The sequence below is a fragment of the Lithobates pipiens genome, unplaced genomic scaffold, assembly GCF_037356315.1.
Source record: "Lithobates pipiens isolate NorthernLeopardFrog02 unplaced genomic scaffold, aLitPip1_a1.2 Scaffold_8, whole genome shotgun sequence".
NCBI lineage: Eukaryota > Metazoa > Chordata > Amphibia > Anura > Ranidae > Lithobates > Lithobates pipiens.
Genome location: NW_027507903.1, coordinates 213995220 through 214022647, shown reverse-complemented (window position 1 = coordinate 214022647; position 27428 = coordinate 213995220). Strand labels below are relative to the sequence as shown.

Below are 27428 nucleotides of genomic sequence, written 5' to 3'. Positions count from 1 at the left end.
TTAGCCTTTGGTAAATTTTTTGCTAAATACGTTTCCTTTTGACTTGAATGCATTCCACCAAAAAAAGTTCAAAGTGAAATTTATCTTACCTGGTGGGAAGAGCTAAATTGGAATTTCTCTTTAGTTGAAGTTTTGGAGAAATGCATTGGAGTCAATTGGAGGTGAAATTGTGTAGAAATGTTTAACCTTTCAAAGGGTGAAGAACCTCTATTTTTTTAAATTGCCTTGCACATGACTTAATGCTTAAAGTGCACACAGTTTTAACTCATCTCACTTTCCCCTTTGGCTCAGGGTCATTTCACTTGACTTAACCTAATTTCACTGTACTTCATACCTTAGTAAATTAGGCTCAAGCATGCAGGGTGAGAGTCTAGAGTTTTAGATGTTTCAATTTTTGCAAAGTTTAGATTATACAGATTTCTATGGCTGCAGTGGCTCACTAGGTTGGGAAGCCAGGATGATATTTCTAGAGCATGCAGATTTAAAGGGATTGTAAAGATAAAAATGTTATTTTTTAAAAATAACAAACATGTTATACTTACCTCCACTGTGCAGCCCGTTTGGCACAGAGTGGCCCCGAACCTGCTCTTCTGGGGTCCCTCGGCGGCTGTCTCTGCTTCCTCCCTCAGATGCTTCTCACGTTCATGCGAGCTCCCTCGCATGATGAGAAGCATCTGCGGGCGCGCTCCCATGATACAGCCGGCGGCTATAGACGCTTGCTGTATCACACGGCTCCGCCCCCCAGCGCTCCGCCTCAGTGGATGTGATTGACAGCAGCGCGAGCCAATGGCTGCGCTGCTTTCCATCCATCCACTCCAGCCAATCAGCGGCCAGGCTGAACAGTGGAAAGGACGTCGGGGGACTTTCGAGGGGTGAGGTAAGTAAAACGGGGGGGCTGGGGCGCCGGGACTGTCAGATGTTTTTTCACCTTAATGCATAGAATGCATTAAGGTGAAAAAACATTTACCTTTACAACCCCTTTAACACGTCAGCCTTAGTAGTTCCCATACTTTGCTGTCTGTGTCTAAGTGGATACATTTCTTTTCACTTCCTACCCTAGGGACACAAAAGAAAGTGATAGAAAGCCCCTTATTAGATAGCTGTCTTAGCAGCAAATTCCATTATAGTCTATGGTGCGGGGGATTACACCTGTGAGTAGATTCTGGCCACTTCTAGGGCTAATAGGCAAACTACTGGGAACCCGGGCACAGCCACGGGAGTTTGTGCCATAAACAAAACAGTAAAAAACAAAACAAAAAAACATTTAGACAGGGTGCAGATTTCAGCGCATTTGTGGATATTCTGCTTTCTTGTGTCTGTGTAAGATCTAATTACTGTGTAGCCCTCACCTGCAAAAAACACTTGACTGAGAATCCCATGGATTGTGGGATATATAGTTTCTTTACAGGAAGTGTCAGGTCTTACAATACAGACACGGGTCATGCTTTAACCAGTGCAGTGCCATACTGCATGCCTCCGTTTTCAATGCAAACTGAAATTGCTGGCACAGGAATGTGAATATTTGCTTTACCATAAGCTGTGCATGCAGCGCAACAAGTGCCACAATGAAACTATAAGATTAATGCACATCTAATGCAGGGGAAACACACAAGGTGAAGATAGGAATATGTATGATGCCTTTAACTGCTTTATAAACATACTGGCATCTTTTATTGGCACATAAAAAAAAATTCTGAACAAAAAAAACACACCAGTATTTATGCAATGTGGGCACTTTGAGCAACTTACAGACTGTCCTGCCTCTGCTTAATTGTGTATCTGAATTTTTATTGAAGAACACAATCCTGCTTTGATTGTTTCATAGTTTCATAGTTACTAAGGTTGAATAAAGACACCAGTCCATCCAGTTCAACCTGAGTGAGTGTCTACCCCTATCCCCGTACATTGCACACTCACATTGGTCCCCGCCCTCAAGGAGCCCATAATCTAAGGTCCCCATTCATATACTAAGGCCAATTTTGGACAGAAGCCAATTAACCTACCTGCATGTCTTTGGGGTGTGGGAGGAAACCAGAGTACCTGGAGGAAACCCACGCAGGCACAGGGAGAACATGCAAACTCCAGGCAGGTAGTGTCATGGTTGGGATTTGAACCAGCGACCCTTTTTACTGCTAGGTGAGAGTGCTAACCACTACACCACTGTGCCACCGCCCCGATTGTGTATGCACAGTGTTGACAATTCTAGCTGGATGCATTAACTGCCTCCTGCCTGGCCAGTACACAGATGCAGCCAGGCAGGACAAGTGTTGTTCAAAGTGGAAGCACCAGTAAGTCCTCCACAAGCATGATCTGTGACCTCTGTGTCCACCAAACACAGCAGATTACAGAACAGTGTACCAGGCCAAAGCAATCACATAAACGTAGTAAGGTGCTACTTAGATTTTGAGCCTCTCTTTGTGGCTAGGCTATGAAAAAATCTCATGCATGTGGTATTGCCATATTTAGGAGGAGTAGCAGAATATGTTTTGGAGTATAATTTTCTGTATGCCTATGATGTGTGGTAGAAAAATCATATTAATTGACATTTTTGTGTAAAGAAAAAAAAAAATCTGTTTCTTTTCTGCATTTTTTAAAACCTTGTGGTAAAAAATATTTTTTTTTAAAAGACTCACTATGATTTTCAGAAAATACTTAGGAGTGTTTGCTTTCCAAAATATGGTCATTTTGTGGTTGTTTCCACTGTCCTTGTGCTGCAGGGCTTCTAAAAATGTGATAGGTAGTCAGGAAATTAGATGTATAATTTATGTTATGCTCCTTGAAGGCTCAAAGGTGCTCCTTGGATTTGGGGCCCTTCTATGCATCTAGGCTGTTCACACATTTGGTATCCCCAAACTCAGGAGGTATAGCATAATGTGTTTTGAGGTTGTATTATAAATGTACCTATGCTGTGTTAGTTAAATAACTTGTTAAAATTCCAACTTTGTGGAAAACAAACCTTTTTTTAATTTCTTAATTTTCCCAAAAAATTGTGATAAAAAAATTACAACTTCAAAAAACTCACCATGCCTCTTACTAAATACATTGGCTTTTTTACTTTACCAAAGAAATGTAGAAGAATACATTTTAGACAAAATTTATGAAGAATGATTATTTATTTGTAAAATTTTAAACAAAAACTTTAAAAGAAATTATTTTTTTCAAACATTTCTGTATTTTTCATTTATATAGCAAAAAATAAAAAACTCAGTGGTGATTAAATTCCACCGAAAGAAAGCTCTCAAAAAATGATAGCAATTTCACTAGAGTATAGTGTTGTATGCCAGAGTAATTGTTATTCAAAGTGTGACAGTGCTGAAAACTGAAAAGTGGCCTGGGCAGAAGGGGGGTGAAAGTGTCTGGTCTTGAAGTGGTTAAACTACCACTGCTGGTCAATTTTATTTCAGAGGTATTTCTAGAACAGTACGCTTTTATTTTAAGCATAACAAAGGAGCTACCTAAGTGTCTAAATTCTGTCTAAGCTATTTTCCCTCTTAAATATGCTCACAAAACTGCCCTGCCAATGGTCATTTTTTTCTTAAGTGTGCCTGAGATGATACACTTGAATTTCTGGTGTAGCAAAAACTGTGTTACTACATTTTAGCATATTCTATTTATTCATGCTTAAGTATTGTTCTTCTGCTGGATATTTTTCTTTTACCAGTGTCACAGTGTACCTAGGATGAGGGTTTGAAGTGTTTTAGGGACAGTGTTTTACATTTATTTTTCAAAAGATACAATAAGGGTATGCGATACAAACATAATAAAAACATTATATCCATAAAAAATGAAAAAATTCCACAAAAAATATAGATAAAGTGTTGACAATTGAAGCGCTCGCTATCAATTATGTCATAGTAAAATGTAAAAATAAAGTGAAAAGTGAAGGTGCCAGAGAATTGTGATCAAATTATAAAAAAATTGTGAAACTGCCCCTTTAAAAGTGGATAGACCACTCCAAAACCGTGGATAAATATAAATTAAAAGGTATGGTGTGATCTCATATTAAACCTCCATCTTTAAAAAATGGTGGTAACTTCATAAACAATAAACAAGAAATAACAAACAAGTAAATTATTATATAAAAATAATCCAGATGAAATTCCTTCATACAGTGCCTTGAAAAAAGTACCGTATATACTCGAGTATAGGTCGATCCGAATATAAGCCGAGGCCCCTAATTTACCACAAAAAAAATGGGAAAACTTATTGACTCGTGTATAAGCCGAGGGTGAGACATGCCTGTCCATCCCTGTGTGTCCATCCCTGTGTGTCCATCCCTGTGTGTCCGTCCATCCCTGTGTGTCCGTCCATCCCTGTGTGTCCGTCCCTGTGTGTCCAGCCTACCTGTGTCCTGTGCCTCTTTGTCCTTCTGCAGCCTGTGTCCTTCTGCAGCGATCTGCATGTAAAAATATGCCAGGATCGCCGCACCTCTTCTCGCCTGTGACAGACGGCGGCCATTCCACTGTTCAAAAGCCGCGCCTCCGTCTGTGATAGGCGGAACACTCAATTTCCCAGCAGTCAGTGTTCCGCCTATCACGGACATCCTGTCATCCTCGTCCGTAGTATGAGAATGAGCGGATGTCCGTGATAGGCGGACCACTGACTGCTGGGAAATTGAGTGTTCCGCCTATCACAGACAGGGAGGCGCGGCTTTTGAATAGTGGAATGGCCGCCGTCTGTCTGCACGACACGCTGATCGGGTAGACAGACGGCGGTGACTCGAGTATAAGCCGAGGGGGGCACTTTCAGCCTAAAAAAAGGGGCTGAAAATCTCGGCTTATACTTGAGTATATACGGTATTCACACCCCATGAAATCTTTCAAATTTTTTCATGTTACAACCACAAATATAAATGTATTTTATTGGAATTTTATGTGATAGACACAAAGTGGCAAATAAATGTGAAGTGGAGGGCAAATGATAAATGGTTTTCTACATGTTTTACAATATAAATATGTGAAAAGTGTGGCACTTTACTCTGATACCCCTAACTAAAATCTAGTGGAACCAACTACCTTCAGAAGTCTCCTGATTAGTAAATAGAGTCCACCTGTGTGTAATTTAACCTCAATATAAATACAGCTGTTCTGTAAAGCCTTCAGTGGTATGTTAGAGAACCTTAGTGAACACACAGCATCATGAAGGCCAAGGAACACACTAGACAGGTCAGGGATAAAGTGTGGAAAAGTTTAAAGCAGGGTTAGGTTATAAAAAAATATCCCAAGCTTTGAACATCTCATGGAGCACTGTTCAATACATCATCAAAAATGGAAAGAGTATGGCACAACCTACCAAGACATGGCCATCCACCTTAACTGACAGGCCGGGAGAGCATGACAGGGCAAGGAGAGTATTAATCAGAGAAGCAGCCAAGAGGCCTATGGTAACTCTGGAGGAGCTGCAGAGATCCACAGCTCAGGTTGTAGAATCTGTCCACAGGACAACTATTAGTTGTAGACTACACAAATTGGCCTCTATGGAAGAGTGGCAAGAAGAAAGCCATTGTTGAAAGAAAACCGTAAGAAGTCCTATTTGAAGTTTGGGAGAAGCCATGTGGGTGACACAGCAAACATGTGGAAGAAGGTGCTCTAGTTAGATAAGACCAAAATTGTACTTTTTAGCCTAAAATCAAAACCCAATGTGTGATGAAAAACTAACACTGCACATCACTCTGAACACACCATCCCCACCGTGAAACATGGTGGTAGCACCATGTTGTGGGGATTCTTTTCTTCAGTAGGAACAGGGAAGCTGGTCAGAGTTGAAGGGAAGATGGATGGCCAAATACAGGGCAATCTTAGAAGAAAACCTGTTAGAGTCTGCAAAACACTTGAGACTGGGGTGGAGGTTCACCTTACAGCAAGACAATGACCCTAAACATACAACCAGAGCTACAATGGAATATATTTAGATCAAAGCATATTCGTGTGTTAGAATGGCCCAGTCAAAGTCCAGACCTAAATCCAATTGAGAATCTGAGCAAAATCTTGAAAATTACTGTTCACAGATGCTCTCCATTCAATCTCGCAGAGCTTGAGCTATTTTGCAAAGAAGAATGGGCATAAATTTCACACTTTTCCCATATTTATTTGTAACATTTTTTGAAAAACATTTATCATTTTTCTTCCATGTCACAATTAAGTGCCACTTTGTGTTGGTCTATCACATAAAATGCCAATAAAATACACTTAATTTTTTGGTCATAACATGACAAAATGTGGAAAATGTCAAGGGGTATGAATACTTTTTCAAGGCACTGTATATTTTCACAAAAAGGAAAAAAAGTCCAGTCACAGTGAAAAAAAAGATACCAAGTAAAATCCTTCAAAAGGTGTTTCATCAGAATTTGTGCATAAACCATGCAAGCTAGCCAGAACCTTGAATAAAAAAGTAGTATCAATAGATTGTATTTCTCTCAGTCAGTAGCTTGGATGGAAGTGATCCTTATAACTTTAATGAGAATCAAGCAATGTAGCTCGGGAAAAGCATTATAAATTCATAGTGCAAATATGTTTAGTACCAATGAGAACAAGCAGACATATGAAGCAATACGTACTTACATTAAGATGTGCTATAAGTTAGCACCGACATGTACAGCTTTTCTCTGTTCTATCAGCCGCGGCGTGTGTTTCAAAACAAACGGGTTAGGAACCAGCAAATCCGGATATGACCAGATCTGTATTTGCTGGTTTCTAACCCATTTGTTTTGAAACTGAATATTTTTATATAATAATTTACTTGTTTGTTGTTTATGAATTTACCACAAATTTTTTAATATGAAGGTTTAATATGAGATAACACTATACCTTTTAATTTATATTTATCCACAATTATGTCATAGTTGTTGCAGACAGATAATTGTCCCCTTAAAATTTCATATAAACTTTGACATGATAATATCATAAATTCTTTTTTTTTATCACTAGCTTTTTTTATCAACAGCTGTGATATGATAAAAAGTTCCTTATTTGGACACTTTGTGTTATGTGACGACAATGTTCTGCCCTTGTCTCACAGAACCTCCTGCCTGTAAATCACTATGTGATGTAGAATTAAGGAATATGCCCTATGAAAAAACACATGCAGCCTTTTATCACTACAAAAGTTACTGCTCTAACTTTAAGTAAAAAGAAGAAAAAGCGGCCACATAGACAATGTGACAAACATATGAAACGTGGATAGTGGATAAAGTAGCGCTAGCAGATAAACACATATATTGATATATAAGTGAAATGGTGCAAAGATCAAATATACAAAAATGACACAATCGAAAATGAAAAAAAAAGTCCAATGGATGTAAAAGTCTTAAAAGAAGGGTCATATGCGCCAACCACCAAATGATAATAAATCAAAGATGGAATAAGCTGGCACTGTCCGGCATGGGAAACATCAAGGGAGGTGCATCTTCAACCGAAAAGGGAAGTATATCTACTCTTACCGGAACAGGAGGACTCAAATGTCAGTGACAATGAGTCATAAAGGCAAATCGGGGGATCAACGGAACTCCAAGGGACACAGGGCCTCCAAGCATGACTACAAGGGTGTTGTGGGTAACCAACCAACAAGGAAGGAACACCAGAAGCATTTTTTTCTTTACATAACCATTCGGATGAGAGTTCCCTTGTTTTTCCACACCTAAGGTCCAGCCCTGGTGTTCCTTCCATCTGAAGTTCGGTTGCGTGGTTACCCACAACACCCCTGGAGTCGTGCTTGGAGCCCCTGTGTCCCTTGGAGTTCCGTTGATCCGCTGATTCCAGCTCCCCTACCTTTATGACTCGTTGTCGCTGACATTTGAGTCCACCTGTTCCGGTAAGAGTAGATATACTTCACTTTTTGGTTGAAGATGTACCTCCTTTTATGCTTCCCATGCCAGAGAGTGTCAGCTTATTCCATCTATGATTTATTATCATTTGGTAGATTACACATACGGCCCTTCTTAAAGACTTTTACTTTTTCATATTTTCATTTGTGTCATTTTTGTATATTTGTACTTTGCACCATTTCACTTATATATTGATATATGTGTTTACCTGCTGGCGCTACATTATCCACTATCCAGCCTTTTATCACTGTAGTGAACCAATGGTAGCGGTGAACCTGAACCTCATTCCTAATTCTGGTCAGTGGCAACTGTACTATTTTATATTTCCCATTTCTTCCTGTCCTAGATAAAATGGACAACAGGACAAATAAAGAGTGCATTTCCCCATCAGGGACACATACAGTAATTCAAATTTCCACACTCTATCCAAAAGTAAAATAAATATGTTTGGGTAATCACATGATCATACGATCATGTTTGTATATGAATGTAAAATAAATGAATGTTCTGTCACAAGGATTTCAGGCATATTTTATTTTCCCCAAAAAAATTACAGCAATGCATTTTTATCTTTGCTGCATTATGATTTACCATTTTATATGTCAAAAAATACCAGAAGGTAAGACAAACGGCAACAAAAATTGTCAATAACTTCAAACATACCTTGCATTCTACGTCTTCTGATTAAAAATAATACAGAAAATATTTTGAGTAACAAACTGATTCTGATTAGTTAATATTTTTATTATGACACGCATTAAAATATTTTTGTACACAAACTTCCTGAACAAATAAGTAACAAGTGATAAAACATTTGAAAGTCACAGAGACTTTGAACATCTTACAGATTATTAAAATCCTTCAAATTCAACCTGGTTCTTTTTTCATTGAACGACATAGTAAGGCAAATGTTGTAACAGTCTAAAATGTAAAACTAGAATATCATTTTGGTGCAATGTAATAAAAACACAAAAACTGTTAGCTTAGAAATCTGTGTGACTTAATTTAAAAAAAAAAATTTACTCCCCTGGACCCTTGATTTAAGATTCCATGTGTGCCCTCTGACCTTTGATACTACCACCATTAGTGAATTACCTTGTTTGTGAAGTTTGATTTATCTTATCTTCTGTAGTGCAATAGTAGTCTTTAACTAGTGATAGTCTCTATGAACAGAGACATTGATAGAACAGAAGCCTGATTCACATAAAGCACCTAAAGTGGATGGGGTAATTGTAGCAACAGAGGATCACAGATTGGGTCCCTTGATTTTTGGGATCTGGGAGGAGTTACTGTCACAGTCATGCCTGTTGATGTACCATTGACTCATAATATTGACATTTTAAGTAAGTAGCCATGCCATTTTGAATTAGAAGTTTACTTATTATGCATACAATGTTGTAGAAATCCAGTAGACAATACATTACCTTGATATTATATACCATTAGGCGTAAAAGACAGAAAGCTGATTACCATTCACAAGGTCACAAAACACTTGAAATACAAATAATGCCAACTTTGTACTGAAACATTCATTACAAAACAAATGATTTATTTATGAACAATGGTTCTCATTTCTGCCTTAAAGTAACCCAAAGAAAAAGGTTACAATTACAGTACATAGGCTTCATAAGATGTGTGTATAGGAAACTGGTTGAATATATATACTAAACTGTTTTAGACAATACAATTAATATTAAAGTGTTACTAAACCCACAGCAGTAAAATCAGTCTTTATATGAAGTAAAGAATGCTTGTTATACTTAACATGGGACCAAAGGGGTTAATCCTCTGCATTGTGTAAAGGGGGTCCTGCAGCCTTATAGGACAGTCAGAGCACAATGAAAGCTCTTCCTACAAGCTTTAACCTGACACTGATAGATGTCACAAGACTGCTAGAACTGTTGATGAGAAAGGTATTTAGCCGTTTATATTTACTAAAACTATTGCATTTCCATGTTCTGTGCACTGTGGGAGACCAGATATAGTGAATGCAGGGTACTGGGTTTAGTAACACTTTAATTCAAATTCTTGTGCTCTGGAGAGGATATACAGAAATACAGTTGGTTTACCTTTAAAACAGGAGTGAGACTCCATGTACTAAACAAAGATCTCCTTGAAAACATGAAAATACTTTTGAAACATTTGTATCAGAATTTGACTGATGTGTTCAAACACTCTGCAACTCCTAATATACCTTTTCATTATGGTCCTTTCTCAAATACTGGTTCATACTGGTTCATATCTAAAATCTAGTGCAGCTACTGTTACTCCTTTCTCACAGTAGTTTTTCCTCTGTCTCCTTCCCAGTACAACCAGTACAGTGAAAAAAGGTAGAGGGCAACACATACCAAGAAATCATAATGATACATCAGACCAGCAAAAACCACAAACATTATAAAACACAAGACCTTGGAACTTGCGTGGCTAATATTCAAGTGCTCTGTGTTTTCTGTATCAGTTGTAATTTCTTGGTCAGCATGCATTTCATCAGCAGTAAAAGGATGATAATAATACTGATGTGTGTCCTCTAGTTTCACTTGCTCTTCTGTATCTGTGCACTGACTTTCCCCTTCATCATCAGGCTCACTTATAAGAATAGATGGCCCCATAAAGCTCTGCTCTGGACTATCTTGCTCATCATCCAGATCTTCTTCTTCAGTGATTACTTTCAACTGTAGGTCTACATATTCTACAACCTTCTTACCATTAGTTTCCTTAGTGAAGTCTTCCCACAATTGTAAATCTTTTTCCTCCCTCAGTTCTGTAAGGCTCTTGCTTGGCTGAGTAACAGGATTTAGATCTGCATCATGCATATCACTTTCATCAAGTGCATCATTTAACCTATTCTCAAAGTCGTATTTACCTAGTTCTTTGGGGATAAATTCTGTGCTTTCATGAACTAAACCTTCTTCAGAAAGTGTTCTCAGATTACTTGTATCTATTCTTTGACCTTCAATATCATCAATCCCTACTCTGTCACAAGGTACAGGCATTGGTTTACTAGTATGGTCTACATCTTCTCTTTTTACTTTAGGCTTTGCACTACTGTCTGTTACCTGTGCTACACCACCACTGTCACACAGATCTATATATGACCTTTTGCTGTCATCTCTACCTTGAGAACATGTTTCACTTTGACCTTTTTCTTCAGTAATCTTTGCAATGATGACCTTGTTTCCCAGTGTCACTTCACTTGGAAATGTTCCCAGAACTTCATTCCATGCATGTACTGTGCCATGGGTCACATTTTCAGCTGTACTGCATGCTATAGTAGGAGGGCACACAGGCAGTGATTCTGATTTTGTTTCTGTACTATCAGAAATTGTTCTGTCTTTTCGATCTGTAACTATTCCTTTATCTTCATTTAAGGGATACGTAATATCATATGATTCATCATTATCTGATAAAACCACATTTCTGTTATACGTGACATATTTTTTATCAGTTTCCTGATCAGCATGGCTAGAGTTAAGATTCTGTGTTGTAACATAGTATTCTTTGGATATCTTTAAAGGCACACTTTGAAAGCCACAAAAATCTGTGCCTTCAGGGGTAACATCCTTCTTTTCATCTGATAGCTCACTCATGTCATCTGTGGTTTTCAAATCTTTGTGAAAGCCAGTAATGACATTTTTGCTTTGACTTGTTTGTTCACCTATATCCTCCACCTTGTGTTCTCTAAAGGAGTAAGTATAAGCCGAAGAAGTAAGACTTAAAACTGACTGGTTTGACTCTACATGTTCTGTTTCAAGGTCAATATTGCTGGAAGGTTCATATTGACATGACAAATCCTGATAGTCACCCAAATGTGAAAAAGTTGTTGGATATTGTATTCTTAAACCTTCAGAGATGAGATCATTATCTTCTTGTCTGTTTTCCATTTCAGTTTTTATGTTTTCACTATGTTCATACCGCATTTCTTCAGTATTATCTGTTGAAAGATATGTCATGTGAACTGGATTTTGACTATAACTTGGATTTGCATTATGATCTAAATTCTCTGTTACTTCCACATTCTCACCTTGTAGAAAAGTTGGAGCTTCTGATGATTCTAGGCAAATGTCCCTGTTGCTGTCCTTTATTGGCTCAGCTTGATCGAATGCAGTTTTTTCTATTTTGTATGAATATTCCTGTGATAATGCCTCTGCAGAATGGTGGCTGGTGTTTGGTGTGGCAGGAAAATCCTCAGCTGCCAATGAAGGGGTGGGCTCAGCCATTGGGGGATAGTCCTCTTTGTTTTCATATGATTGAGATTCCTGAGAATAACAGTCTTGTGCTCCAGAATCATCACTGGTATAATATTTAATTTCATCATCGTGTTCCTTCTCTGCTTGTAAATTAAACTTGTCAGAATTCTCAATGCTTTGCTGTTCTTCAGAAGATGTGATTCTGGCTTTCATGAGACGTTGACTTAACTGCAATGAAAACAGTAAAATATTTTAAAACTATGTAATTTTTTTTAAGATTGTAGCAATTAAGGAGATGCAATGTTATATTTTTGTTGTTCATTCAAAAACTGCATTTCCAATAGACAGATGCAATGTTGTTTCTATATTTTCAAGCAGTTAGAGGACATCATTTTAGGACTAGAAATACAATGATTATTTCTTCTCAATGCATATCTTTTTGCATATGCAAGTATTCAGTTACCTATGCATAACAAGCATGTTAATTTGTGTCACCCTTCATCATACTTATTAACAACCTGACAATCAAACATTTCAATACATACCAGGCACTTTGATTATTGCCCTTGGAACAAATAAGAAGAGTGCAGCTGCTGAGGGTTGTGCCAATTTCATGAACTTGATAACTGAGGAAATTGAATGCACCTGGCTTATTACCAAGATTATAGCATTATTACAAATGGGTATATATCTAATGCTATGTTTGTGATTAAGAAAAAGTATGACATATGTTGCACATGCATGAAAATGACAAAAGCCTTTCAGATGCTTTTATGATTAATGACAGATGTTATACCATTTCCCAGTTTAAGTTAGAAGTGGAACCTTTTTGAAAACTGGACTGGTAAGAACACAGGGAGATTCACATTTCTCAGACTGCACATGCGTTCATTCTCTGGAACTGGAACTATGGGGTTAATTTACTAAAACTGGAGAATGCAAAATCTGGTGCAGCTCTGCATAGAACCAATCAGCTTCCAGTTATTTTTTGTCATAGCTTAATTGAACAAGCACCAGATTTTGCCCTCTCCAGTTTTAGTAAAACAACCCCAATGATTTCAGATTTTACCTTTGTAATGGGCTAAGCGGTTAGCACTTCCCCTGCAGCACTAGCTAACCAGAGCACTACCTGCCTGTAATTTGCATGTTCTCCCTGTGCCTATGAGGGTTTCCTCCCACACTCCAAAGACATGCTGGTAGGTTAGTTGGCTCCTGTCTAAATTGACCCCAGTATGAGTATGTATGAATGTGAGTTAGAAGATCTTAGATTGTTAACTCCTTAAGGGCAGGGACTGATGTGGATGTACAATGTATATGTAAACTGATGCGTTAATTGATGGCGCTATATAGGTATTTGTTCTAAAATAAATAGAATGACAGGTCATAACAATATGCTGGGCTCTCATGGGATAGCTCAAATGGGTCTGAATTTCTCTTCTCCTGTTCTTTATTTACAGGTTGCTATTGGTTGCAGCGGAGGTATCCCTGGGCAGCAACAGCCATGGGATTGGTCGGCGGCAGCAAGCGGTGGAAAGGACACAATTGGCGAGTGTAAAGCCAGCACGGAGGGAGCAGATAAAAGGGAGCTGTGGGCCGTTATTCGCTGGCGACTCTCACCCACCCTCCCTCTTCTCAGGATTCATGGTGTTGTTCTGTGGGGGAGTAGTCGTCCGTGTCATTTTTGATTAATGTGTTTTAGCCAGGATGGCTTCATATTTCATTAAAATTTGAGTTATTATCAGGTTACCCCTTGGATAACACCGTAGCCATTGTTTATATTTCCAAAAATAAATAAATATTTTTGAAAATTAGCTGATGTTCTATGTCTTCTTATTACTAATAACCCTTTGTGCTAGCCCATGATATAAGGACAAGGATCCCACTATAATTAAAGGATACTAATAGTGAAAGTAGTCCTGCTCTCCTTCTGAAAATGCTATTCTAGAAGACTTCAATACTTTCTGGTCACTGACCGAAAACAAGAATCATTTCACTTTGACTTCACTTCCTGCATTTTCATTTGTAGACATTGGACACTTCGGAAGAGTTAAAAAACGAATGCAAAGGTGGAACAGTTTTTTTTATAGCAAGTAGAATTTTTGTTGCATTCATAGAAATAAAGCTAACTACATTGGGTAGATTTTTCACATTATGCTTAATTTAGTTTGATAAAGAATTTGTAAATCAACCCAATTAGAATCAATCCCTTGAACAAACACATTAGTGTTTTTTTTGCTAAAGGAAAATCCACTTTGCACTGCAAGTGCACTTTGAAGTAAAGTTGCTGTAGATCCTGAGGGGGACATGCAAGGAAAATAAAAAACAGCATTTTAGCTTGCACATGATTGGATAATAAAATCAGCAGAGCTTCCACTCATTTCAGATCTACCCCTTAGATTTAGAGCGGCTGCACTTCCAAGTGCACTTTCAGTGCAAAGTGGATTTGCCTTTCATAAATAACCCCCATTATGATTTGGGTTCACTATTGTGAATATTTAAACTAACAGTGATTGACTACATTTGCATCTTTTTATCCAGTATTAGTATCAGTACGTTACATACAAAGAAAGGGGATCAGGCATCAGGAGTGACATTTCTGAACCCTTATAAATAGAAGATTTACCTCATGCTAATAACTGTCCATTTGTGTAAGTGTGACTTTCATTATAATTCTGAGAAAATGAAAAACATGGTTATTGGTGTAAGCCAATCACTGCTATGTCAAAGAAAATGCAAATATCCTAGATATGAATATCATCCATCCAGTCAAGCAGAAGTGTTAGTGATGTTGGAAAATGGAACCAAAGTCATAATTAGGATTGGGTTCTTTTATTCTGTTCCTCCAGTAGGCACAACATAGTTTATTTGAAATCAGAGTGGAGTTTTCCTTAATCTTACAGAACTTTTCCATACTAGTTTGTTAAGGTGAAATCCGGGCCAGAAGCAACATGTTGCTATGCACATATAAGTCTCCAAAAGGGGTTACAATATATATATATATATATATATATATATATATATATATATATATATATATATATATATATATATATATATATATATATATATATATATATCTTGCAGCAAGTTTCTTTAACCACTTGCTTACTGGGCACCTAAACCTCCCTCTTGTCCAGGCCAATTTTCAACTTTTAGCGCTGATGCACTTTGAATGACAATTGCGCGGTCATGCTACACTGTACTCAAATGAATTTTTTTTCCACATAAATAGAGCTTTCTTTTGGTGGTATTGAATTTTAATATTTTTTTTATATTTTGTTATAAAATTTTGCACACAGGTAATTTTTCCCCTTCATTGATGTACACTCATGAGGCAGCGCTGAGGTGGTAGTGATGGGCACTGAAGGGTGGCAATAATGGGCACTGATCGGTTACACTAATAGGCAGCACTGCTAGGTGGCACTAATTGGCACCACTGGTGGGCATTGATAGGTGGCACTTGTGGGCATTGATAGGTGGTACTCATGGGCATTGATAGGTGACACTGGTGGGCACTGTGGGCACTGGCAGGGGGCACTGGTGGGCACAGATGAGGCATAATTGTCCCTTGCAGATAAGCTGGTGATTGGCTTTTTTTTCTCCACACGCTGTCGCCTAGCTTTTGTTTACATCATGTGATCAGCTGTCATTCACTGACAGCTGATTGCGTGGTAAGGGGCCAGGACCAGCCCCTTACTCGGATCTGTGATCACCCGAGTCTCAATGACTCAGTAATCACAGCGCACGCCACGCACGCCCTGCAGGGTGCATGCAGGGAGTGTGCAAAGGGGAGGCCATCATATGATAGCCTCTCAGAAATTTAAGTATGTGCTGTGGCTGTCATTCGGCAATAGTGCGGACAGAAAGTGGTTAATTAAAGCTAAACTCAGGCCAATTTGGACATGAACACTGTAAAAATAGATTAACACTAATGAAGTGTGTGGCATGTGTGAGAAATGCAGGGTTATGTAATTATACTGAGTCACGTGCTCAGGGCTTCATTGTGTGAATGGAGGAGGTGTGGATAAACATATCAATCTCCCCCCTCCAATCACAGAATATGCATTCTAGGAAAAAAATCAACTCCTTTTTTTTTGATAGATGAGGTGCCAAGTGAGCGAACTGCTATGCAATGATCAATGTACAGTATTCCATCTGGAACTGTGAGTTTCAGCACCAGATATTTGGCACTTACTATACTCTAATAGGTGAATGAAAGTAACATTTTTATAGAACACTGCAACTTACATGTATGGCACACACTTCATTACATATGATTTAGTTTTGCAGTGCACAAATACTGTTTTTGACCTTAGTTTAGGTTTAAGTAAGCAGACTTGCTACAAGATATATCAAACTAATTACTATCAATACTGTACCCTTGCTTGAAGATTCATGAGTGCAATCAACCCAAAGTTGCTTCTTTAGTTTTAAATATAAGAAAAAATTTGGTGCTGTAAGAAATCTAGAAAATATGTGGGATGTTTACAGTTAAACATTTATTTAAAGGTGTATACATGACACTTTGTTTGAAAAGCATGCTTAGCTTTCTAATAAGAAAACCCAGCACTACCTTACCTATGCTTTTTGACATATCATGTTAAGCAATGCTCAAGATGTTGTCATCTTTGTTAACAGAGGAGGAAATGTGTGTCCTACCTGTGACTCTCCTGACTCTTTCAGATCTCTGTTTAGCATGACAGCTATTGCCTTAGAACTTGCCTAACATCTAAACTTGCTTTAGGTTCACCTGCAGTCTGAAATTGGAAAGTATGAAATGTTCATATGTAATATATTACAGATTATAGATCCACTTAAAACTGTGCATATAAAGTATTGGTAAAATTAGCACATGATAACATATTTTAGAAAAAGCAGAAACATATTTTTTTCCCCCATTATTTTCCACATTGCTAAGGCCACATCAAGATTTAATCATTAAATAAGCCTTGATGTTAATTGTACATGGGGAAAACTTAATTAACAATAAATGGTCAAAGCATTGTATAAATAAAAATTTAATTAAACAGAATTCCTGGATTCCAGGATATCTTATTTTTAAAATGATATATCGGTGCGGGATTATTATCACACAGTCTCCACTAAAGCAGTACAGGAAAGCATGCCAACCAGTATCTGAGTACACCTCTCAGTAATGTGGTGCTGCTCTAAGCCTTCACCAAAGCCACACTACTTCTCATTTTTATTCATTATCATCTTCAGTACATCAGTAGCATATGACAGTATTTCCCTACAGCAGCTTTAGTTAAGCATTGTCTTTTTCTCATTTGTGATACAATCAATAATAGGCATTTAATGATTTACAATACTTGTTGTCACTAATTTTATCTCAAATTTTTTTTCTAGTGGCTACAGCCTTGGATTGACCCATTGGAGAACTGGATGATCCTCTGATGGGTTCTCACAGCCTTGCTCTGGTAATGAGCACAGTGTAAAAAATTGGGCCCCACAGGTGCAGTATCGTCATGACTGGTTGGGGTGAATTTTGCTTCACAATGATAGGAAGAGCCGTTGCTGCTCAGAGCTAAAGTCTGACTGTGTGCATTTCAGACTGCAAATGACCAGGTTTAAATTTGTAGGATAATTAATGCTGATTGTTGGGAAAGCATATTGATAATGGGGGAATACTGCAGACCTGGGATGTGTGTATTTGAGACTCTGGCTGGGGCACAGCAATTAAAAAGTATTTTTGTGAGTACAAGGAATGTGGCATACAGTATGTTTGCAATGTATAACACAAGTCGACTCAAACTTCATTAAACCACAGCCCTTTTAACCATGCCCAATATTTTGCTCAAAGCAGCACACCGCTCACCCACACAACACTATACACACTGTCTGCCATCTGTCCTGTACAGTGAAAACAGGGATTCATCTGTGAAGAGAACACCTCTCCAAAGTGCCAGACACCATTGAATGTGAGCATTTGCCCACTCAAGTCGGTTACGATGACGAATTGCAGTTGAAACAGTTTCTGACAGTTTGTGCAGAAATTACTTGGTTATGCAAACCGATTGTTGCAACAGCTGTCCGGGTGGCTGGTCTCAGAAGATTTTGGAGGTGAAGATGCTGGATGTGGAGGTCCTGGGCTTGCATGTGGTCTGCGGTTGTGAGGCTGGTTGGATGTGCTGCCAAATTCCTCGAAACGTCTTTGTAGAGAAATTAACATTCAATTTAAGGGCAACAGCTCTGGTGGATATTCTTGCAGTCAGCATGCCAATTGCACGCTCCCTCAAAACTTGCAACATCTGTGGCATTGTGCTGTGTGATAAAACTGCACATTTTAGAGTGGTCTTTTATTGTGGCCAGACTAAGGCACATCTAATCAGCATCTTGATATGCCTCACCTGTAAGGTGGATGGATTAACTCGGCAAAGGAGAAGTGCTCACTAACAAAGATTTAGACAGATTTGTGAACAATATTTGAGAGAAATAGGCCTTTTGTGCACATAGAAAAAGTTGCAGATCTTTAAGTTCAGCTCATGATAAATAGGGGCACGAGTACAGCATGGTTCCCAGTGCATGTGTGATTTCCAGTGTGGGTGGCATGCCATTAGGATTAATGGCACCCCACCTGTGGGTACTGCATTTCACTGTATGGGTGGTTGCAGCTGTGGGAATTTGTGAGGGTCCCGCAGCAGCACCACCCGCACAGGTGCAAACCTAGCCTTAATAAAGCACTTTATCTATCCCATGAAAAAAGAACAACCCCTTTTCTTTCCCATAAAAAAAAAAACACATATTTTTCTAAATGTGTAGGTCTCTCGTCTGGGCTCCTATGCCCCAGTTGCATTATACCTTCTGATAAAATTGTTGGGAAAAAATATATATACAGTCATGTGAAGAAGTAAATAAAACCCCAATATCACTTCAAACTCAATAAATCATAATCACGTGTTCCACAAGTGCCAAGAATTAGAACATCTTCAGGGAATATGTAGGTGGAACTGTTATTTAAACCTCAGATATCTAGGGTCTGGTGTTTGCTATTGACATGTGTTGTCATGCCAAGACCAAAAGAGCTCTCTTATGCCACGTACACACAATCGGAATTCCGGCCAGAAAAAGACAAATGAGAGCTTTTCATCGGAAAATGCGACTGTGTGTATGCTCCATCGGAATTTAGCCGCCCGAATTTCCACCAGCCAAAAATTGATAGCAGTCGGGAAAACCATCAGAGCTTCCTCCAACGAGAACTCCGATCGTGTTTACGTGGCATAAGGCTTCATTCTCAGGAGGCGGATCCACTGCCATGGAGTCTGCCTCTGTCCGCCAGCTCAGAGGGAGATCTCTCCATTGATCTCCGCTGAGCCGGCGGATGACAGGTCCCTTTCTGCTCATTGAGCAGTGAAGGGCTTGTCGAGTGCCGCTGGTTGCTATGGAGCGATCCAACAAAACTGACAGGTGGACCTGAATGGTATGACAGTGTGAAAGGGGCCTATGGCCTTCAGAAAGAAAGGTGTGAATGCCTACAAATTTAGCAAGGGAATTGAATAGATACAATTTTTTTAAGTCATTCATTTAATTGCAAGGAAAATAATCTGCAAGTGGCATAGATTTTAAACTAGTCCCAATTTGTCCAGGTCTGGTTGGCTCAGAAATGCAAAATTTTTACTACATGTGTGGTGAATTGTGAAATTAAATTTTCTCTACTATGCTTATATATACAGAGATGGGCATGGCTTGCTTTAAAATGTTTTTAATGCTTGTTCAAAACATTTAAATAATTTAGTGTTCATGATCTAGCCAGAGGATTTAGTTCAAGTATAAGTATGTTTTGATTTTTTTCTCACTTCCAGTTAGTGTGCATGCATAGTTAATGCATGAAAAATACATGGTAAAAACATAAAACACACATCTAAAATGTATCGCAAATGCCTTTTAACCCCAGCAAAAAGTATTTTAATCTGGATGTGTTCTAGATGTATGTTCAGATCCAATGGGGAGGCATATGTAAGAACTTAGTAGGGTTAATTTATTAAAAGTGTAGAGTCAGTTAGATTCGCAAAGTGTATGGTAGTAAATAAGGTAAATTTGTGGGGGGGGGGGGGGGGGTGAAACGACGTACATAATTGGGTAACTGGAGTGAACTTAGCTTTATCTTATTTCAAGTGAACAGTCTATTTAGCACGGGGTGGTAAGACGGATTTAGTAAAGGAGTTGAGAATCTTCACTCTATAAATTTGCATCTGCATACACCTACATAATATCAAATCATTTGCACATTAAATAAATAAAAATCAATTTACTTTTTCACAATTTGATAAGTTATGTAGATCTACAGTCAGTTTACTGAGTAAACATTCTCAACTCTATTAGTAAATTAGGGTCAATGTGGGAATTACAGGAGTATTTTTTTTTAACTCAAACAGATTTGGCAAACTGGCAACAGAGAACATTTAATACATTTGCTTTTCTCTACCAGTGTATACAAACATAACATTGTATACACAGATGATAAAAAAAACTTGAATATCACTGTTCTCCTAAGCCCGCTACAATGGTAATATATAGATTATATATACACTGCTCAAAAAAAAAAAAAAAAGGAACACTTTGAAAACACATCAGATCTCAATGGGGAAAAAATATCATGCTGGATATCTATACTTATATGGACTGGGTAATGTGTTATGAATGAAAGGATGACACATTGTTTGATGGAAATGAAAATTGTTAACCTACAGAGGGCTGAATTCAAAGACATCCCAAAAATCATAGTAAAAAGATTATGCAGCAGGCTTTTAATGTGGCCACAGTAAATGTGCCCAGAGGACCAAAAATACATTTTTGACTTAAGGTTTATTTTACTAAAGTCATATTTGGACAGATCAACTCAAAATGATACTATGGCCCCCATGAGCTTGTATGCAACATCGGGGCATGCTCCTAATGAGATGATGGATGGTGTCCTGGGGTATTTACTTCCATAACTGGAGCAGGGCATAACTGAGCTCCTGAACAGAGTGAGATGCAACCTGGTGGCGTCTGATGGACCGAAACATAGTGTTCCAGAGGTGTTCTATTTGATTTCGGTCAGGTGAGCATGGGGCCCATTCATTGGTATTCATTGGTCCTTCATCCTCCAGGAACTGGCTGCATACTCTCGCCATATGAGGCCAGACATTGTCATGCACCAGGAGGAACCCAGGACTCATGGCACCAGTGTAGGGTCTGGCAACTGGTCCAAGGATTTCATCCAGACACCTAATGGCAGTCAGGATGCAATTGTCTAGCCTACACTGGTCTGTGCATCCCTTCATGGATATGCCTCCCCATACCATCACTGACCCACCACCAAACCGGTCAGGCTGAACAATGTTATAGGCAGCATAACATTCTCCACACTTCTCCAGACCCTTTCACGTCTGTCACATGTGGTCAGGGTGAACCTGCAGGGCGCCAGTGGCGTTCCTGACAATACTGGTGTTCAATGGCAACAGGCAATCAAGCTCCACTGTGCTGGGCAGTGAGCACAGGGCCCACTAGAGGATGTCAGGCCCTAAGACCACACTCATAATGTTTGTTTCAGAGGTCAGAGACATTCACATCAGTGGCCTGCTGGTGGTCTTTTTGTAGGGCTCTGGCAGTGCTCATCCTGTTCCTCCTTGCACAAAGGAGCATATACCGGTCCTGCTGATTGGTTAAGGACCTTCTACGGCCCTGTCCAGCTCTTCTAGATTAACTACCCGTCTCCTGGAATCTCCTCCATGGTCTTGAGCCTGTGCTGGGAAACACAGCAAACCTTCTGGCAATAGCACGTATTGATGTGCCATCCTGGAGGAGTTGGACTGCTTGTGAAACCTCTATAGGGCCCAGGTATTGCCTCATGCTACCAGTAGTGACACTGACTATAGCCAAATGCAAAACTAGTGAAAAACTGTCAGAAAAGATGAGTAGGAAAAAAATGTCAGTGGCCTCCACCTGTAAGACCATTCCTGTTCTCATTGTTGCTGATCTAGTGCACCTGTTGTTAATTTCATTACCACCATAGCAGCTAAAACTGATTAACAACCCCTTCTGTTACTTAACTGGCCAGATCAATATCCCAGGAGTTTAATATACATGATGTTATATTCTGCTAAAAAAGGGTTCCTTTAATTTTTTTGAGCAGTGTGTGTGTGTGTGTATATATGTATATATATATATATATATATATATATATATATATATATATATATCATTTATTTTTTATTATTTATTATTATACTAATGCTATATAAAGTTATTTTACTTATATTTATTGTGTTTTTACTTTACATTTCAATAATCATTTTAAGTAATGACTTGCAGAGTCATTACTGACTGATGATTTTTGGAGACTTAACACTTAATTGTTATTGAATTCTTAAAAAAAAAGTGACTTTCTATTAAAGTGGACATAAACACAAATACTCAACTATTTCAGAATGGGGTCCCTCTGGATCTGACTGGCCGATGATTCAATCTCTCTTCTTGAGGGATAAAATTGTTACTTTTGATGTGGCCACAGTAACTGTGCCCAGAGGACCAAAAATACATTTTTGACTTTAAGGTTTACTTTAATAAAGTCATATTTAGACAGATTTTTAAACAAAGATTTTAATTTATGAGCTAGGACATAGTGAGACCATTTATACACTGTACTTCTTACATATAAATGGGAGCCATCTTTATATTTATTACAGGATTTTATGATCTAGATATGTGTCATGTATGATATTTTCCCTTGTATCGCTAGCCCCTAGTAGATGTTTTGCTCATTTATGACATTTCTGTGAATGTATTTAGTTTGGTCTCATTCCAAAATTCTTCCTTTGCTCTTTCATCATCTACATGAATCTGTTTTTCTGGGAGCACCTCCATTATATATTTTCCACACATACTGTACATGATGAATTTACTGCCTTCACTAATATAGGTCATAATGTGTGCAAATTCACAGTTCCAGTGAATTGATACCTATTTAGGATTAGGCTCCACCTGAGAACCTTAACATTTTAGTCACTAATAAGTACCATTCCAAAATAAAATGCTAACCAAATTATTTTCAACCTTTGTAAGCTTGCAATTAGCTGCGGAGTGTGTTCTTAATTTTGCTATAGGGAATATCCCAATTTAACTATGCAGCAATATGTCAATACACATTCAAATTCAAACACATTGCAAAACAGTATTATATAAAGTGGTTTTCTAAGTAATGACAATATTACATAGATTTCATATTCCCAGCATATGCTCAATAGCATGCAATATAATGGTATCATCCTTCACTATGTGAAATTGTTAGTGAAAGCTCAGAACTATGTCATGTGTTCAGAAATGATCCTGCAAAACATTGGCTTTCAAGCACCATTTAAAATATCCATTATTTGACAAGCAGGATTCTTGTTCAAATCCTTGCCACTTCCTCTATGTTTAGGTCTTCATTCCCCCAGCTGTTGCCTGCTATTGTAGAACGTGTTGTGAAATATGCCTATTTTCCCACATGCTGTTTTTAAACACAGATTATGATAGAACTCTTGTCATGGCCTTGAGACCCTTCTAACCCAGTGACTGTGCTATTACTTGACAGCTCCTGCATTCTAGGGTAGAATTAAAAGAAATGCTTAATTTTCTTTTTTGTTCTTTATTTCCTTTAAGAGCTTGAAACACAACATTACATATTCAACATAATGCTGGAAGAAGGCCCTTTTTGATATTAGCTGGAGTTTGAAAAAAATATATGCCAACACAGCATGCAGAAAATGAAAAGTCTTCTGAACAATAAGATACAACATACTGGTGTTTCATTCCTAACATATGATTTAAAAGTGTATACGCCTGACCCTACCCCTTAGGAATTTCAAATACATGATTTCTCTAGACAGGCACATGTAAGAGCATCATTAAATGTAAGTACATATAATGTAAGGGCAGATATTGTTGTCTGTGTTGTTTCAAATGGAAACATACTGGATAATTGAAAGTATTTTCTCACAAATAAAATATATATGGCTATTTTTAACTATTGTAAATTTGGAGATGTTTAGAAACGCTAATTTGAAATATTTTCAAATTGTTCTTTACAGCAAACCATGTTGGAATTTGTTTCAAACTGCTAAAGTAAATGTATGTGTGTAGAGCATTATTATATTTACGCTAATACTAAAAACTTGTCCACATAATTTGGGTTATGTTGTGACTGTGATTACACTTTATACCATATATTGAAACGATGTTCCCTGATATGTACTGTATCTTTACTATTTATACTGTTGTTCTCTAAATCTTAAAATAATGCTGTTTAGAAATATATTCTGTAGATAAAATATAACCAATTTATGTTTTATTTTTTGAGTAGAGGGAGCATTGAAAATAGTCATCCAGTTCATTTTAATTTTCTGTATGGAAGTAGCTCATTTTGACATTCCAGTGGAAATTCTACAGTCATTTCTGTCTTTTCCTCATATGTCAGAACCATCATTTTCTATCTCAACTTTATGCATATGTAGGAATTTCAGCTTTAGACTTCTCAATGTATGTTGACTGTTTTATTTTATGAGTTTATGAAGCAATGGAAATTGTTATTTTCCCAGTTAATGTTAATTTTCGGTATGGAAGTAGTTCATTTTGTCATTCCAATGGAAATTCTACAGTCATTTCTGTCTTTTCCTCATATGTCAGACAGAACCATCATTTCTATCTCAACTTTATGCATATGTAGTGTATATTGATAGCTTCTATCAAATCAATTAAAAAAGGCACAATGTCCCCATACTTCAGTATGCAATTTTTATGTGGAAGCCCACTACAACTTATCCAGCTAGCGTGTTTTCTGGAACTCTCAGCGAACTATAAATAGCAAACTATCACTCAAAGAAAAGTGAGAGTGTTAATGTATCTGCAAATTCTGTTTTAATGACCTTCTGCCAACTAGTACTCAAATGCATTGAGCTTTTCAGGGATGCCAACTGTCAGGATTTAACAGTGAAATGCCTGTGTTTTTTTATATTCATAACTGACATTTGCATGATCTCAGTAATTATATGCAAATCTTACAATTTCTTCTTTTTCTAACATAAGGTTCATGCTACTTGTCAACTGCTCAGCTGTCTTGTGAGCTAATGCCTGTGGGTTTCAACCATGCCGGATGGCTGTATTTCAAGGTCTTATACCGCTCCATTGTTTAAGTCATTAAAGTGTTGGAAATACAAATCTAAGTTACAAATATCTAAAGAATCTACCTTTGGAAAATCAACCAAGATGGTCAAATTGTATTTTATTATTTTATCTGAGCCATTTACTATGTTCTGTTAGGTACTGATAACTTTTTTCATAGTGATCTGATAGATGTGATTACCATTCATATTAACTGTAATGTTTGCGTTCTATAAGTATTTTAGTGTAATTTTATGACAATATTACATTTCACATTTTTTACTGTCCCCAAATAACCGCCACATAGTGTGTATGTAGTACAGTTAACAGTCAGTATTCTTAAAGGGGTACAATCTATACAGTACAATAAAAGCAAGACAAACTTTGGACTAAACAAAAAACAATAGACTTTGTTGTTTGATTTGAAATAAGATACTCTATGATTAAAATAGTAATTATTTTGGTCTATTTTTAAAGCTTGCCTCATGTTTAAAAGTACTTCAGGGTGCATTACATCAAAGGCCAAGACCCTTTGGCATATAATTAATATCTAGATTTTTTACTTAAACTTAAAAAGTTACAATTTAGCTTGCTAACTTAAAAATATTAACATGATTAATTATGTGGGGCTTTTCGCTGTAACTCAATGCTCTTTATTCAACTTGATCCATATAGCGTCTGTCCCACCCCCACCACAAAACTCCAGAAAACATCCCTATTTACTCAAGCTCAAACCAGTCAGATAACTTACACAGAATCAAGGCATAGCGTGGGCCTCTACTGGACCAGACTTACCACTGTGACAAGCTCAAATTTTCTCTACTATTTCTACAGTTTGTTTTGTATGGAAATAACTCAATAAACTACTATGTGAAACATTTCATCTCAAAATTATGCAACACATGGCCATGATGGCATTATGTATAGTAAGCAAGTGGCATCTGCTACAATGAAAATCTTTTCGCTTGTTCCCCATCTCAAGTACTGCCCAGTTCTCTGTAAGTCTGCCTATTTGCACATATTTAGAATGTTTAGATTGATTTATTTGTTCTTCAGATGCCACTGCCAGACATGAAATACATTTAAAACAAACAGTCAACTGTTTTTTTTCAATACAGCCCTTCCAATGATTACATGTTAAGTTACTATAGCTTACAAAACTGAAAATAAAATATCTTAATATACAATGTCCTATGGAAATTTGGAAATAAAGCTTCTCCTTTGCATGACTGAATGTTTGATTTGGACATTGATTCATTACAGATTGTACTGTGCTTTATATGTGACCCTATCTGCAGTCTAAAAACAATTAGGTGGCACCGTTTAAAATAAGAGGTTTACATTTCCATGTTGGAGGGTGGGCAGTATTTTGAACATTTGCTCTCTCTTATCACTTTTGTGTGTTCTGGATAGTGCATCCCCTGCTAGGTACTGTGGTTCCTCCCATGACTGCATTGTCACTGCACTGAACATCAGTAATGTAGTGCCCTGGCTCAGAAGTTTCAGAAAGCAGGGACACCCATAGCTCTATATAAAAATAAAATTTAGCACCCACTGGAATGGTAAGTGTTAAACTTTCTCTTTTACAGGGTACCACTGACTTTATTTATTTTTTAGACCGAAGGGCACTGTAAGTAAATCTGGCCCACCTAATAAAGCCAGTTAATTTTATATTGAAGAAAGGATATTTTGGTCACACTTGTCAGTATCTCTGGCAGTTAATAATAAACTCATCCAATGGTACATCTTTCACTAATCATATGTAATGCTGCCCCATCTGCACAAAATAGATCAGTTATCCTATAAAAAAATGCCTGCAATGTCATCCACCTGACGCAGACTTTGTGCACTTGGAATGGCCATGCCCTCTAACTTGCAACTTGTGGCTTCAGCCCTGATTTCCTTGCCCCTACTTTACAAATCTGTTTGGCATTTAGATGAGGAATTTGTAATCCACTATACATGGTTATTTTGGAGGGAGCCTATTAAGGACTTGCTAGACAATCGCTTTAAGGTGGATGTAATCGACCCCTCTACTTTACAGCAATGGATAAAGTTGGTTAACCAAATACGTCCTGAAGAAAAAATATATATATTACCAGAAATTGTCAAGATAAATTTAAAAAGGTGTTAGACTGTAGAAACTCAGTCTTAACTTGCTGACAATGATACCACTTCACATATTTGCAAGACCTTTCAGCATGACAATGATAAATGGAGAGTTAATGGTTGGGTTATTGTTCTGTTTTTTATTGTTTTATTGCTGCACAGACACTGTA

General features: G+C 37.7%; 1 protein-coding gene across 2 annotated transcripts in view; it reads right to left on the bottom strand.

The window, feature by feature from the left end:
* Positions 1-8545: 8545 nt before the first annotated feature.
* PPP1R3A (protein phosphatase 1 regulatory subunit 3A) overlaps positions 8546-27428 on the bottom strand; it is a 58504-nt gene continuing 39621 nt past the window's right edge. Inside the window, exons 4-5 of one of the 2 annotated variants that reach the window (XM_077470960.1) lie at positions 11844-12237; positions 8546-11753 (exon numbers count right to left, since the gene is read on the bottom strand). In XM_077470960.1, the coding sequence (XP_077327086.1) occupies positions 10087-11753; positions 11844-12237 (2061 nt within the window). In that variant the 3' untranslated portion in view covers positions 8546-10086. Of the gene's footprint in view, positions 12238-27428 lie in introns of both variants that reach the window. The other variant, XM_077470959.1, reaches the window with a different exon arrangement.